The sequence below is a fragment of the Nannobrachium achirus genome (assembly GCF_963921795.1).
Source record: "Nannobrachium achirus genome assembly, chromosome: 14".
Lineage (NCBI taxonomy): Eukaryota > Metazoa > Chordata > Actinopteri > Myctophiformes > Myctophidae > Nannobrachium > Nannobrachium achirus.
The window spans coordinates 30,498,157-30,513,002 of record NC_137821.1 but is presented as its reverse complement, the minus strand read 5'-3'; the positions used below and the strand labels follow the sequence as shown (position 1 = coordinate 30,513,002).

Genomic DNA, 14,846 nt, shown 5'->3' with positions numbered 1-14,846 from the left:
ATCATTTAGCTGGGGACCCCCTCCCTCAAGGACCCCTGCCTGGGGGTCCCCGGACCCCACCTTGAGAACCAACGACTTAAGGCGATAATAATTGCCCACGTCATTATAGCCTATGTGTGCAGCAGCAGCTCCCCCGGAGTAATCTACCTCAAACTTTTCCCATGTAATTTGATATCCAACCGTAATGCGTGTAATAAACTCGCTTTTGAGGAAGTCCTTGACATTTTCCGTAGGCTTCACAGAAAATGTAATGCAACTGTCTGGACTCTAGAGTGGGATACGTGCACGCGGGCCAGTGCCAGTGCCACATCAAAATGGGATACAACAGCATGTTACGGAAAGGTAACGAAGTTGTGCGGCTCTTGATGGGGATTTTAACACTTGTCTCGTGTGCTCCTCCACGATGTGAGCCAGGACAGGGATTTCAAGGTAAAGTTTCTCAAGTTCTCAACACATGATTGCTATTTATGTTTTAACTTCTTATTTAAAGGAACAATGCTGTTTGATAGAATAATGTTGCATGTCGTAAACCGTCCTGATAAATTGCTTACCGAGTTAATGTATCCTATTATTTAAGTCTTCAAGTGTGAAGCTTAACTTAATTAAGTCTGTTGCTTTGTGGCTACATTGTGCAGTGACATAGCCTAATACATAGCAGCCTAGATGAAATAGTAATTTGAGTTTACATGAAAAGTATAAATAATGCCGTGGAAAAATGCCAAACACCTTGGATTTAACGAGGTGTTATTGACAGACAGGCATTTGGGAGTGATGTTATCTTGTTGGAGTTCACATCAGGAGACTACATTCATTGGCTACAATATACATGTATATACTGCCATCTAGTGACTGGTACCTAACCTAACACTACTAACATGCTGATGTGTCTCACAGGGAGATGTAGACATCTGGTTGAGGAGAAACGTAAGTAGCTTATTCTTCAGCATAAATAAGTGGTCTGTTGACGTTGTATGTATTATTTATGGTATAATTAATATAGGCCTATGTATTATTTATTATTAAGCTTTTGACTTGCTGTGGTTCTGAAAATCTGGGCCTGGGGAACCAGAATTTCTATTTGACAAGGTTGTGAACTGCACTCACTTGGTGTAAACAATTTGATGGCTAGAATGAAAGCCAGAAGTACTCTGACTGGGCCTACAACCACTTGTGTAACTGATCCAGTCTTTTAAATGTCAAGAATGATGGAGGAGGTGATGTCAAGACACATCTTTGAACATGATCGGACTCATCTATGACATTAATGAGGTTTTAACCAATGATGCTTATGGATCATTTATGTTGGCGTTCAACTGTCAGTCTGTCACTGACTGACTAGACTACAGCAACATACAAATTAGGGTTTAGATTGCAGCTCTAACTGGGCAGCCATAACACTACAAGTTATACTACAACTCAGTTATTTTAAATACATTTTGTTTTTAATACATGCTACAGTATCAATCAAATATTTTACCAACAAGGAATTGTCAGATAGGTGTTGGTGGTGGTGTGAGTTAATTAGGGTGAGTAGATTGTATTATCCTGCTCATAACCAGTTAAACCCTATACTTCTTTGACAGTATACTAGGCCCCCTCCTTTTTTCCCTCTACATCAAATGTCTTTAGTGCAAATAGATCTGCTATCTTTGCCAAACGTTCATAGAATAGGGGCGCTGTTGCAGATCTGCTATTTTTATGAAATTGTGAAATTGTGAAGGACCCCCAAAATGATATGAATTTGGCCACGGACCCCCATCTCAAAATATTTAGTTCCAGGGACCCCCCAAGAAGAAAAATTTGAGTTACAAATGTTCGCTTAAAAATATTTGCACATATTTTCACGACTTTTCAAAAATAGCAGATCTACAAGGTCGCAGCGCGGCACTCGGTGCCGCGCTGTGAGCTTGTATATCTGCTATTTTTCAATAGCTAAAGTTACTAGGGCCCCTCCACCTTGGGCCCTAGTAACTCAGTCCCACTTTCCTACCCCTTGTGACGCCCCTGATCACAATTGTCCAATTCACTAAGTGGCTTAGTCCGCTGCTTAGCCCGGTGTATTTGATCAAATTAATCGAATAATGCCAGTGTTTCTTTCACACAACAACAAAGGATGAGGTTATGACTGAAGTCACAGCAGGCCTCATCTCAATGGGATGTGGCCTAAAGGCTGTAAAACCATCAGGTATATTTTTAGATGATGATCAATGGCAGTATGAAATATTCACATTCTAATTTCCATGCAGAGATAATAGAAATGGTTTGATGATTGAAGACATTACACTGAGGCAAGTTACCTAACGGTTGAGAAATGAGAGTTAATCCTCACAAAATATAATTGGTGCACTCTATATTATGTATTTTATTATATTGGTAAATGTTATATTCATATTGGATTGATATTGGGCGGCACTCATTAAAAATCCCAGAGTGATACGTAATGCTCATGGCACTTTCTCACACAGTCTGGACAGGTGTTTCCTCTGGTTCTTTTAGCAACATTTTAATGAAGCTAATCTGCTTCAATTGTGGCCTTTCCCCCATTCTCAGCCAAATGCACAGAGATGAGTCTGTCTTACTGTGACGACATGCCATACACCCAGACCGTCTTCCCGAACCTGCTCGGCCACAGGACCCGGGACGAAGCTGAGGTGGGCACCGAGTACCTCCTCCTGAGTGTGGTCCACTCGCTGCTCAACGGAGAGTGCACCCCGGACATCCGCATGCTGGGCTGCTCGGTGGTGGCCCCGCACTGCGAGAAGGGCAAGGCGCTGAAGCCCTGTCGCAGTACCTGCGAAGGCGTGCGTAAACGCTGCGCCCATGCCTTTGAGGGAATAGACATGGCATGGCCCTACTTCCTGGACTGTGATCGCTTCTTTGCCGGTGATGAAGAGGGATGCTATGACCCTCTGCAAGGCCTGCGAGGTAAAGGACTGTAGCTAACATAGTGCTGACTGACTAAGTGCAAACTAGGCTAAGTGCAGACGGCCATTTGTGTTTCTGCTCTGCACGGTTAATTATACTGAACTGACATCCCAGCTTGAAATTAGTACCTGCTCATAAGGCAAGGCATTTTTATTTGTATAGCACATTTCACCACAAGGCAATTCAATGTCCTTAACACAAAACATCAAGCAAAGGAAACAAAAGAATAACATTTAAAGAAAAGAGAGGGAAAAAAAGGAAAAATATCTCAATTATTCTTTAGTTGTGTTTTAAAAGAAATAAGAGTGGCAGCAGTCCTGCAGTTTTTGGGGAGTTTGTTCCAGATATGTGGTGCATAAAAACTAAATGATGCTTCCCCACGTTTATTTGTGGTTGTAGGAACGGAAAGCAGACCTTTTCCAGATGACCCGAGAGGTCTGGATGGTTCATGATATCGTAGAAGATCAGAGATGTATTTTGGCCCTTAACGAGACCACTTGTAGTATTTTGAAATCGATTATTCGACACATAGCGAGCCAGTGTAAGGATTTAATAACTGGAGTGATATGCTCCACTGTCTTGGTATTGAGTAGAGCACCTTAAATCACTGTTGATGACTGAAATAGTTTTATTCTTTACAGCATAACAAGCACTATGGAAAGCTGAGAATAAATCAGAATTACTATGACAATATAGACCCATAAACCTAACCGGCAGTCTGGCACCTCTTTACTTCTTTATTAGTGTCATGTGTGTTCTATACTGTATGACAGCATCGACATGGAATGAATGTAGGAATATGAGGGTATATCAATAAATCCACTGATGAAAGGAATTGCATGTACTTGATGTGTAGGCACGTTTTTTTAAGTGTGACAGAGTGCTACGACAATTAGGGCTCTCTCTTGTGTATGAAATGGGTTACGCCTCATGCAGAATTAGCTTCAGTAATAAAACAAACAGATGTCTGGCAAACACCATGGAGTGACATAAGTATTTTGATTTGATTTTGATTAGACTCCCTATCCCTCATGCACTGCGGTTACACCATGGAGTGACTAATTATTCCCATACTGACATTCATTTCAACCCAATGATTTGTTCCTGTTTTGATTTGCTCTGACTCCCACCCCTCATGCAGTGCAGTTACACTGTATTAACTTCTTAATAAAGGGGATTTTATGGAAAGACACTAGATTACAGTATGACAGTATAATGAGAGATTTGGAGAAAGATGATATAACCTGTAACCACCATTACTTGTCTATTTGAATACAGGTAAACTCGACCTAAAACAAACTCGACCTCATTCGCGCGACCGCGTGTTTCCCAACGAGTCTGTGGCCTTAAGCTAGATGCAGAATAGACCAAAATCTAAACTTTGATTCTGGGGGTCCCTGGAACAAAATATTTTGAGATGGGGGTCACACATTTTGGGGGCCCTTAACCACTGATTGGCACATTATACAAAATGTAGAATGTAAACAGTTTTCTGAAAAAAAAAAGAAAAAAAAACGTATGTTGCTATCAGTGTTTCTCAAACATTGTCATGTCAAGGACCCCCAGAATGATATGTATTTGGCCACGGACCCCCATTGCAAAATATTTTGTTCCAGGGACCCCCAGAAGCAAAGATTTGATTTTGGTCTATTCTGCATCTAGCTTAAAGCCACAGACCCGTTGGGAAACGCGTGGTCGTGCGAATGAGGTCGAGAGTTTTCCTTTTACTGTCTATTTTAGCCACGACACACAGTCAGAGAATGTGATCCAGATTCAGAAATTGGCTCCACCAGCACCATGCATCCTCATATTGTGAAGTAGTATTATTAGGGTTATGATTGTGTTGGATGGAGTTTATGTATTGATTGAATTAATCATTTGTGGATTTTCCATTTCAATGATAAAAAGCAACCTCACAATACAGTATGTCTTAAAAAAGGGCATAGTTTGATCTGTAATGCCTTGTAAATAGACTGTTAAAATCAGTGTTTAATACACAGAATGCTTTCCCTGTGGCTTAGGATTTATGAGCAAGTTAGGAGTTATTGATATTATTTATTATAGGTATGAAGTAAAACCATAAATCCTTAAATATCTTTGATGCACAGCAGATTAGAGTTGAATATATAGTTGAACCGGGCACAGTCATGAGTGCTTACAAAGACTTTCCATGCTTTCTCATATTACTTTCTGCAGTACATACCGGACTCTCAAATCTTTTTTATAGGCTGGCTGTCCTACTGGAATGGATACGGCCTTCCGATTTTATTGATGTGTGGCTTCCAAAGGTAGACGGCGGTCTGTCTGACAATGTGAAAGCACAAATAAAAAAGTTATCAAAATTACGAATAATGTTTTTGAAATAATGTTTCATAACAGAGGAACAAGATGATGCGCCAGAAAATATTCCACTGGAGGAGCCCTCCACCATGATCCAGTTCGTCTATCACACCAATGCTCAGATGATCAACATCTTAAAGAAAACCGCAGCTCGATGCTCGGACATCGCTGCCACCTACGTCATCGGCCGCAGCTTTGAAGGCAGAGAGCTAATGGTGATTGAGTTCTCCAACAACCCTGGTGAACATACACTACGTGAGTGTTGTGATAGTACTCTTCATTTCTTTATTTCTTTATTATGTATTCAACAGAGTAAAAAAATAAGAGTGAGGAGAGAGGGAGAGGGGGAGAGAGAGCGAGAGAAGAGTTAAACGGTGTGGAACGTGTGGAACGTGAAAAGGTCAAATTGCAGCCAACTCGAATAAGAATGTTGACAAAGTTGGTTTTCATAGAAATATGTTTTCTGAGGTTTCTTAAAAGATAAATGGTTTCTGTTAAAGCACTAGGAAAAGTATTAAACAAAAGAATGATTAGTAGTATTTTAAAGGAGCTATAGTCAACTTTTTCATTGTAGGGCCGACACTTTGTTTACATCCTGACCTAGTCTATAGACTAGAATGTAAACAAAGTGTAGGTCTGACAATGGCCAAAATGATTATTTTATTATTATTTTACGCTTTTTGTGGTCATTTTTTAATAGAAACACATATATGAAGCTTATTTTTTTATAAAATATTTTCGAAACATTATTTTTATTTTAGCATCCGTTTTTCAAGAAAAAGTTGACTATAGCTCCTTTAAATGGTATGTTTGGGGTTGCTTTGTATTTGGTGAGTTTCAAATAGAGTAAACATTACATTGTTTTCAAATGATGAACATTTAGAGCTATGAGACAATCAAGGGGATCTCATGATTTTGAGAGCAAAAATAAGATGCGTTTAATTATTGACACATCACCCTTATTTATCTATAGTTGAACCAGAGATCAAATATGTGGGCAACATGCATGGAAACGAGGCCATGGGCCGCCAGCTGCTTCTCTACTTGGCCCAGTACCTGTGTTCAGAGTATCTGCTGGGGAATCAGCGTATTCAAACCCTCATCAACACCACCCGCATCCACATCCTCCCCTCCATGAACCCTGATGGCTATGAGCTGGCCTCAGGAGGCCTCCAGGACAACAGCTATGCTGAAGATGAGGAGGTCAGTGTGGGAATGTGTGCCTCTTCTCATCAATTATTGTTCACCTATTATGACACGAACAGAGATGCTATAGGTTTCAGGTGGTTACGGTTGCCATATTATTTCACTTCACGTTCGCTCTTCCAGCTTGCAAAACCACCCATATTAAAGAGGTGGTGCCATAGTTTTGTACTTTTTCTGTTTTGTATGTGTTTATGGAGTTAACATTACTCTAATAGACCCCCAGATGTGGTTATAATATGCAAAATGTCTTCCCTGTGTATTTTTGGTTGTCAATGACATCATAAACTCATCCCCTCCCCTTTTACCATACACCCAACACTGTGGGCATGGCTAACTAACTTCAGCTGGGCCACATAAAAACATAATTTTAACACTTTCTATACATCTTTTTGGAAAAGATCTTCGCCTCAGGGCGACATGCAAACTCGTCCATGGCCATCTGGCCAGTGATGTATATCGGACCAGTTACCCATATATGGAGATCCATGTACTGTATACTGTATATTACATCCCTTTTATGCCCATACATGGAGATCCCTCTCTGAACCAGCCACACAGATATGGGCTGTCTTTCTCCATATATGGGCATTCCCATATGAAGTTCTGTTAGATATGTGCTTAATATTGACAACATCAGGGATCTCCATATATGGGCATAAAAGGGATTCTGTTAGAGTGGTTCCCATGACATCACAACATAAAATATCTTGTATGCCCATACATGGAGAAACCTATCTGAACCAGCCACACAGATATGGGCCATGTCTTGGCCATCTGGCCAGTGATATATATCGATGACATCAGGGAATTTCATATGGGCATAAAAGGGATTCTGGGGAATACCTATATATGGACTTTTACATAGGTGATGTCACCTGTGATATCACCTGTGATGTCACAGTGATGTGTCTGGGGAACCACAGTGTCAGGCGTGACTTTCAGAGATACACGGATACGTGGACAAGATGTGCCGGACATCACAGTGACATCAGAGTATGATGTCAGAGTGGCAAACCCATAGACTGTAAAAATGTGTACACGTCCTCACGCGGACAAGCTGTGACGTTTCTCATAGTAAACTTGCGATCTACGGTGCATTAATACCTGATCATCATATTTTATGGTGGAAAGAAATCATTGGCACCCCATCTTTAAGCAATGCGTGTATATACGTCTTATCATTCATGATTTCCACAGGGTCCCCGATATGATGCTCAGGACATCGGCCGAAACAATGCAGAGAACCTTGACCTGAACAGAAACTTTCCTGACTTGACATCGATTGCCTACCGCCGACGCAGACATAAGGGCCACATCACAGACCACATCCCAATCCCAGACTCTTACTGGTTTGGTAAGGTACAGTATGAATTCCTATCCGTATATGTAAATACTAGCATTGTATACTAAAGTATGTAGTACTATACCACTGCTTTTATAGAAACAAGATTAATGTTAAATAAGTGGGTATATCTTATTGTGAAGCTTATCCCTTTAGCCTGAATGAGGGGTAATTTAATCATTCTTGACATTCAGGTTGCACCAGAGACCTATGCTGTTATGAAATGGGTCCGCTCCATCCCGTTTGTGCTCTCTGCCAACTTCCATGGTGGAGACCTGGTGGTATCCTACCCGTATGATCTCTCCAAACACCCTCTAGAGCGTGAGATGCTTTCTCCAACTCCGGATGAACAGGTTCTGGACTCGCATGAACACTTTTCTGTATAAGGAAAGGAAAAATCTATTTCCATATTTGGCTTAAACTGTGACTGTATTTTTTTGTGGATTGTAGGAAAACTATCTTTCAGGTTGAATAACTATGACACAAATAATGAGTTACCTTTGGTAAAAAATATATATTTATTTTTATTTAGATTGCATGCAGATTGATGTTATATTAATCTATGGATTTTCATGTGTAGATATTCAAGCTTCTTGCCAGAACATATGCAAATGCCCACGCCACTATGGCAAATGACACTGCATGGTGTGGGTCATCTCGCAACAGTCAGGGAGGTATCGTCAATGGTGCACAGTGGTACAGCTTTGCCGGCGGTAAGCTGATAAACTGATGAAAAACGTATTGTAATAACAACAAGGGTTTCATAAATGGTAGTAGCTCATTAACGGGCAGAATTACACCCATGGTGCATTGCATGAAAAGACAGAGCCGACTGGAGAAATATAAAAATACAAAAAACGATACACTTTTAACATTTTAATTAAGTAAAGACGTTTTGATGAAAGTATGTTTGAAGAAGAGGTTTTTAAAAGAAGACAAGCCTGAAGTCCTCTGGCAGGTCGTTCTAGAGTGGAGGAGCCCTGACAGAAAAAGCAGTGGCACACTCAACCCTTGCCTGAGGAGTTTGCACACAGACTCATAAGGCGTTTATAACTCAGTAAAAATAAGTCCTAAAAAAGACAGGCAACGAGTGTAGGAATAGTTATGTTTAGATATAAGGTTACAAATATGTTTAAAAATGTATTGTCATTAGGTATTATGTTATGTTTAGATACAGGGTTAAAAAGACTATAGGCATTATGTTGGATTCTGGTTCAGGAACAACAACCATTTTAAATGGCTGTGTTCTACATTTAATGAAAACATATAAGTGAGTGAAATTATAGCTGCTGCCACAAGAGGGTACTCTTAGACAAATTCTGACATCACACAATGGTCCATGACTTGAAGTCAAGGGGGAAAGTCTATATGACATTTTCGGTATCCATGCGTGGATGCATTTGTGTAACACAAAATATTATATTAAACAATAGTGTTTTTAATTGTTTACATTTTGTCCCCATGTTTCCTCTATATTTCGTCAGGGATGCAAGACTTCAACTATCTCCACACCAACTGTTTTGAGGTCACTGTAGAGCTGGGCTGTGATAAATTTCCTGCTGAAGAGGAGTTGTATACTGGCTGGCAGGAAAACAAGGAGGCGTTGCTTACATTCATGGAGGCAGTAAGAACAAGCCTCAAATCATTTTCCTTTGGCCTGCATAGGTTTTTTATTTATTTAAATGCGCTAGATAATAAGTGACATTTTAAAAGTACATGGTTATTCACTGTGCCATAATTCAATAATCTTGAGTTGGATGACAACTTACTGGAGATTGTACAGTATATGTCTTCACCGTATTAAAATGAATAATGTTATATTGTGTGTCTTGTATGTTTTGGGTACTTAGGTCCACCGAGGCATCAAAGGCCTGGTAAAAGATGAGGATGGGAATGGTATCAAGGGAGCGCGGATATCGGTCCGAGGAATAAGGCATGATGTCAGCACAGGTAATAATGACCAGCTGACTAATAATTTGTGCCATTTTACACAGAAGTGCTTAATTGTATTAAAGGTATCAGATTGATTCTAGCTTTACAGTTTCAGCAGTGTCCAGTTGTATCCGTGCGCATTACAGGCAACACAAGTGGATTGGAATTGAGTGAAAAACAAAGATAAACCCTGATTAGCTGACTGTATTCAAAGAGACAAGTATGTGACCTGCAAGCTTAATTTATACTTTGCTGTATGGTGGGAGGTGAGAGACAAAGTATAAATTGGGTGTAACGCGTCTCGTGGCGAAGTTGGAATTAGGCATTAGTCACAAGACAACCCCACCCCCGCCCCTAAATCTCCCCTCCCCAGCTGAAAACGGAGACTACTGGCGCCTGCTCACCCCCGGCATCCACATCGTGAGCGCTGCGGCCCCGGGATACACCAGGGCCATGAAGAAAGTCCACCTACCAGCCCACATGCGCAAAGCAGGAAGAGTGGACTTTGTGTTGCAGAAGGCTGTGGTGGAGCCCGACGTTGAGGACTACTCCATCCCCTCAATGGGCACCTATGAGCGCTTCGACCCCTACAACCAGTACGAGCGCTACACCTCCAGGGGTCCTCAGCAGAGCACTGAGGAGCGCCAGGCGAAGCCCTGGTGGTGGAGCTATTTTGTTAGCTCGGGAGGTGGGGGAGGAGCAACCCCCACCTGGCTGCTCAGAAACTATTAGAGCTTATTTGATTTTTTTCTGGAGGTGGATTAAGCACTTCTCTCGTTATTATAACGTGTTTGTTATCATGCAAATGATGCTGCATAAAGTGCTTATGCTGCGGCAGTGGACAGTAGAAAAGCGAATTGGCTGGCCATCAAGTTAGCTTCAACAATGGGACCTATTTCACAGCACTTATTTGATAGGTCACATAGATAAGTAAATGCATGCCTTTAATAGTCAAGTCAAGTCACCTTTATTTGTATAGCACATATAAAAACAACAGTAGTTGACCCAAAGTGCTTTCCATAACAAATAGAATTAAAATAGAATTAAAATAAAGCATAAAAACAAACAACAACAAGTTATAGTAAACAACAACAAGGTACAAAGATCAAAAAAATCTATAAAATACAACAGAAGAGAGCATGAAAGCAATATAGTGAATTTCCTCAGACCAAGCTAAAAGCAATGGAAAAGAGATGTTTTTTTGGTTGTATTTAAAACTTTCGATGATAATAATAACTGAAAAGATCTGCGCGGAGAACTTGTTGCTGGAACAAAATCTGGACTCATTCGAGCTACATGTTTCTGAAATGTGCAAATGCAAATATGATTAGCTTTGTGTGTGTGTGTGTGTGTGTGTGTGTGTGTGTGTGTGTGTGTGTGTGTGTGCGTGCGTGTGTGCGTGCGTGCGTGCGTGCGTGCGTGCGTGCGTGCGTGCGTGCGTGCGTGCGTGCGTGCGTGCGCGTGCGTGTGTGTGTGTGTCGGTATATGGATGGATGGATCTCTTTTTTTGTTTTTGTTTTGGGGTACCTCTTTTTCGTGGAATGGACTATGTGTTATATTCGACTCGTATTATATAATTGTGCAAAAATAAAAAAAAGATTAGTAACTGCAGCAAATTATGGATGTGTTTAATAGATGTGAACTATGCTATCACAGTTCTGGCACAGAAACACAGAGGTAATGGAACAGACCCAAAAGCTGTGAAATCAAGTTCAGTTCTGTTACCTGCAAATATCTGAGAAAGTTATTTTCATTTCAAAGTAACATCATAACATGCAACAGCCTTAGTGTATACCAGTAGTGCATACGTTATGGTGTATGGTGTATACTGTATAGCCTACCAAACGGATTCTATGGAAGATGGTCCTGAACACCAATTTACAGTTACGTAAAGCAGTAGAACAATCTATTGTTTGACACAGTCTTATACTCTCAGTCAGTTGTTGCAACCGACAACTTTGATGGAAAACAAGAATGGTCCAATAACTAAATAAATACCACAATGAAATAAATGAAATTGACAATTTAATACATAAAAAAACAGAGTGACAAATGAAAAACACAAAAAAGTGTGGGGACCAAGCTTTTATTTAGAAATATTACTGTTCAAAGCAAGTCGCACTATTCAGCTGTTGCGCTGGAGGGGCAGTGGAGTCAAGGAACATCGACTAGAATTTGTGAAAGTATGCAATAAGTGCATGGTTGAACTTTAATTTTTTAACCTAGTGATCTATGATTGTTTAACTAAAGAAAAGGGCTTCAAACCATACATCATGGGGTTATGGAGTATGAAATAGAAAAGGTCAAATCCGTATGGCATAAAAGGAATAAAGGGGCATGGAAGGAGCAAAGATGGGGTGAGGTGATGATTATTTGAAGAGTGAAGAATGAGGGGATGGTGAAAGTAGGGTAAGATGGGATGTATGGGGGAAGGTCTCCGACTCTCCGTGGTCCATTGCCTTCTGTTGCCTCTATTTTAATCTGGAAGAGAGGTATAGCATTAGTCAATGTTGACCCTCCCTCTGTAAAATTACACCACCATGCACACTTTTCTCCGAAGTTAGACACACACACACACACGCACGCACGCACGCACGCACGCACGCACGCACGCACGCACGCACACACACACACACACACACACACACACACACACACACACACACACACACACACAAAACAAGGTGTAATATAGTCAAACTACCACTAAGGGGCAGTCTGTCTTAACTTTTGCAGCAGTTATTCCATGAAATCTGGTTCCCAGCTCATCCACATGGCTGCATGCAATACAATAAACATACAGTATCAGTGGTGTAAGTAACTAAGTACATTTACTCAAGTACTGTACTTAACTAACATTTTTAGGTATTTGTACTTTACATTCCAATTTCCAATGATTTTACTTCTACTCAGAGTCAAATATTGTACTTTTACTCCACTACATTTATTTGAACACTTCAGTTACTAGTTACTTTGTAGATTTTGATTATTATTACAAAACATACATTAACCACTTTCAGCCATATATTGTTCATTTGAAATAGACGGGATGGGATGTAAATGGGATCATGTTACTGATGCATGAAGGCATTTAATCACTTTATTAATGTCAGAAAATTAAATGATTTACACAAATTGCATAGGAAGGTTTCAAATAAATACAAAACATATACTCATATTTAATCAATTAGCAGGGAAATATTGTCAACTTAGTAAATAATAGATCAACACATGTCAGAGTAAAATTCCATGTGTCATATACTCCAGTGACAGTATTGATTGAGCATCATAAATGGAAATAAGAGTTTAATAACACAACCGTTTTGAGGAATTTGCTTCAGATCACAAAGTCATTGTTTTGTCTTTTAAAACAATTTGTGGTGAAAGCTAAGCAAAAAACAAAGAAAACTTTTGATAATTTGTGTGATTGACTGTTACATTCAAATCAGAATCAAATGTATTTGCCATAGCATATATGCATAAAGCACAATTACTCAAACAGTTATGCATTTCCAAAATAGTTTTTCATTACATTAAGTGGGCTATTTACAGCTAAACATCCTGTCGCAGGAAAACTAAACTAATTGCTAAACTATAGAGCCTAAAAGTGAGGATATAGTTGGACATGTTTGCATCGTAAAGGTCACACTAAACTGAAAAGTGGACTATAGGTAAAAAATTGAAAATAAGCTTCCACCCTAAAGCCACCATATTTCAGAGGAGGTGGAGCTGATAGTTACTGCCACACCATTTAGGCTGTTGCAGACTTTAGGACTACTAGACTGAGGTCAATGCCAAGCTAAAACCATACACAGCAGTCCATAGGCGTCAGTTTGGTCTGAGCCTTTATTATCTCTATAAGGGAACGACTTGTTTGGAATTGTCACATGCCCAGAGCAAGCACAGGACAATCCCATATGGGATTGACCCTGTTTGCTTAGCTGGGACCCGTCCCCCAAGCCTGCCCATGTGAGGTGGGGTGCTGGGTCACCACGTTCTTGGGGAGGCTGAGAAAGTAGCATGGGGTTGCCCTAAACTGCCACCTTGCATTAGCATCGGCTTGCTAGCAGGTAGGTAAGAAATGCCTCATTTCAGTTCAATGAACCAGATTCATTCAATTCTACAAAAAGATGGTAATATATGTGTTACTCTCCTGAAGCTCAAGTTCTCAATTATTCTTGTTGAAGGCCCAAACCAGCAAGCTAGCACAAGGGCCTCCTATGGTACCAGTATCACCCACTACCTGCAGTTATCATTGTGGTTGCTATAGGCAACACACTATTATTCTAGGTCCGAGACCTTTTGTCCAGCTAAAAAAGCAGCTTTTGTTAACCTTTTGACCGAAGTTATCTGGGTTGAAAATAATGAACAGTTAAAAGTTGTCTATTTTCAACCATGACCAATCAGACAGGATTGGGAATTGGGGAATTAGCTAGGGGTTAGCGATTAGTTCATGATAAAAACAATGACATTGTAAGTAGTGTTTTCAATATTGGGAGACAAACAGACTGGAAATGCCCCTCTGTTCCTCACATTGTTTTCATATTGGGTGTAGTAAATGAATGAATGAATGAACTGGTTATTGTGACGCAAAGCTAGTAGTACTAATATGTGCTATTAGTCACTGTAATATGTAGTACTGCTTCTGATTGGTTATGCTCTGTTGTAGTATTGAACTGATTGGCTAACTTCTTTATGACAAGGACAGAAACCAATCAGTTCCAACAAATAAAGCATTTTGTTGGATGAAATGATAGCATTGATATTTATATGAATGGAGACAGTTCTTACGAAGTCAGACATTTTATGTTATTTGTGATGTATCCTGACTGTTTTAGTATTTTACAGACATACATTTGCGCACAGTTTTGTTGTTATTACTGTATACATTGAAAAATCTAATTAACCCGGAGAGTGTAATAATGGACCGTTCCACTCAGGATTTTACAGCGTACATGTTATTATACAGCATTGCTGAAGACCTGTGACCAGATTAATTTTTGAAGAACCTCACAGGGACAATTCCCTGTGCCCTGCCAAACTAACATAATTGCAAAAACAACATTTCATTTCCTAATAATGGCTCAGTGTCAAGTCCAAT

At 40.1% G+C, this 14,846-nt stretch overlaps 1 protein-coding gene across 1 annotated transcript; it reads left to right on the top strand.

Annotated features, from left to right (window-relative positions):
* Positions 1–247: 247 nt before the first annotated feature.
* Positions 248–11,440, top strand: LOC308297755 (carboxypeptidase Z-like). Its single transcript, XM_080741317.1, has 11 exons — positions 248–429; positions 895–924; positions 2,551–2,925; positions 5,305–5,520; positions 6,239–6,468; positions 7,669–7,830; positions 8,008–8,166; positions 8,394–8,526; positions 9,298–9,437; positions 9,664–9,763; positions 10,119–11,440. Exons 1-11 carry the CDS (start codon positions 315–317, stop codon positions 10,475–10,477), a joined length of 2,019 nt encoding a protein of 672 aa, XP_080597443.1. The 5' UTR covers positions 248–314; the 3' UTR covers positions 10,478–11,440.
* Positions 11,441–14,846: the final 3,406 nt, after the last annotated feature.

Bases quoted from the DNA above. Each gene is read 5' to 3' on its own strand.
- LOC308297755 (XM_080741317.1), top strand. From the start codon at position 315: ATGGGATACAACAGCATGTTACGGAAAGGTAACGAAGTTGTGCGGCTC. The intron at 2,926-5,304 runs GTAAAGGACTGT...GTTTCATAACAG, and splicing joins CCCTCTGCAAGGCCTGCGAG to AGGAACAAGATGATGCGCCA. The intron at 9,438-9,663 runs GTAAGAACAAGC...TTGGGTACTTAG, and splicing joins TGCTTACATTCATGGAGGCA to GTCCACCGAGGCATCAAAGG.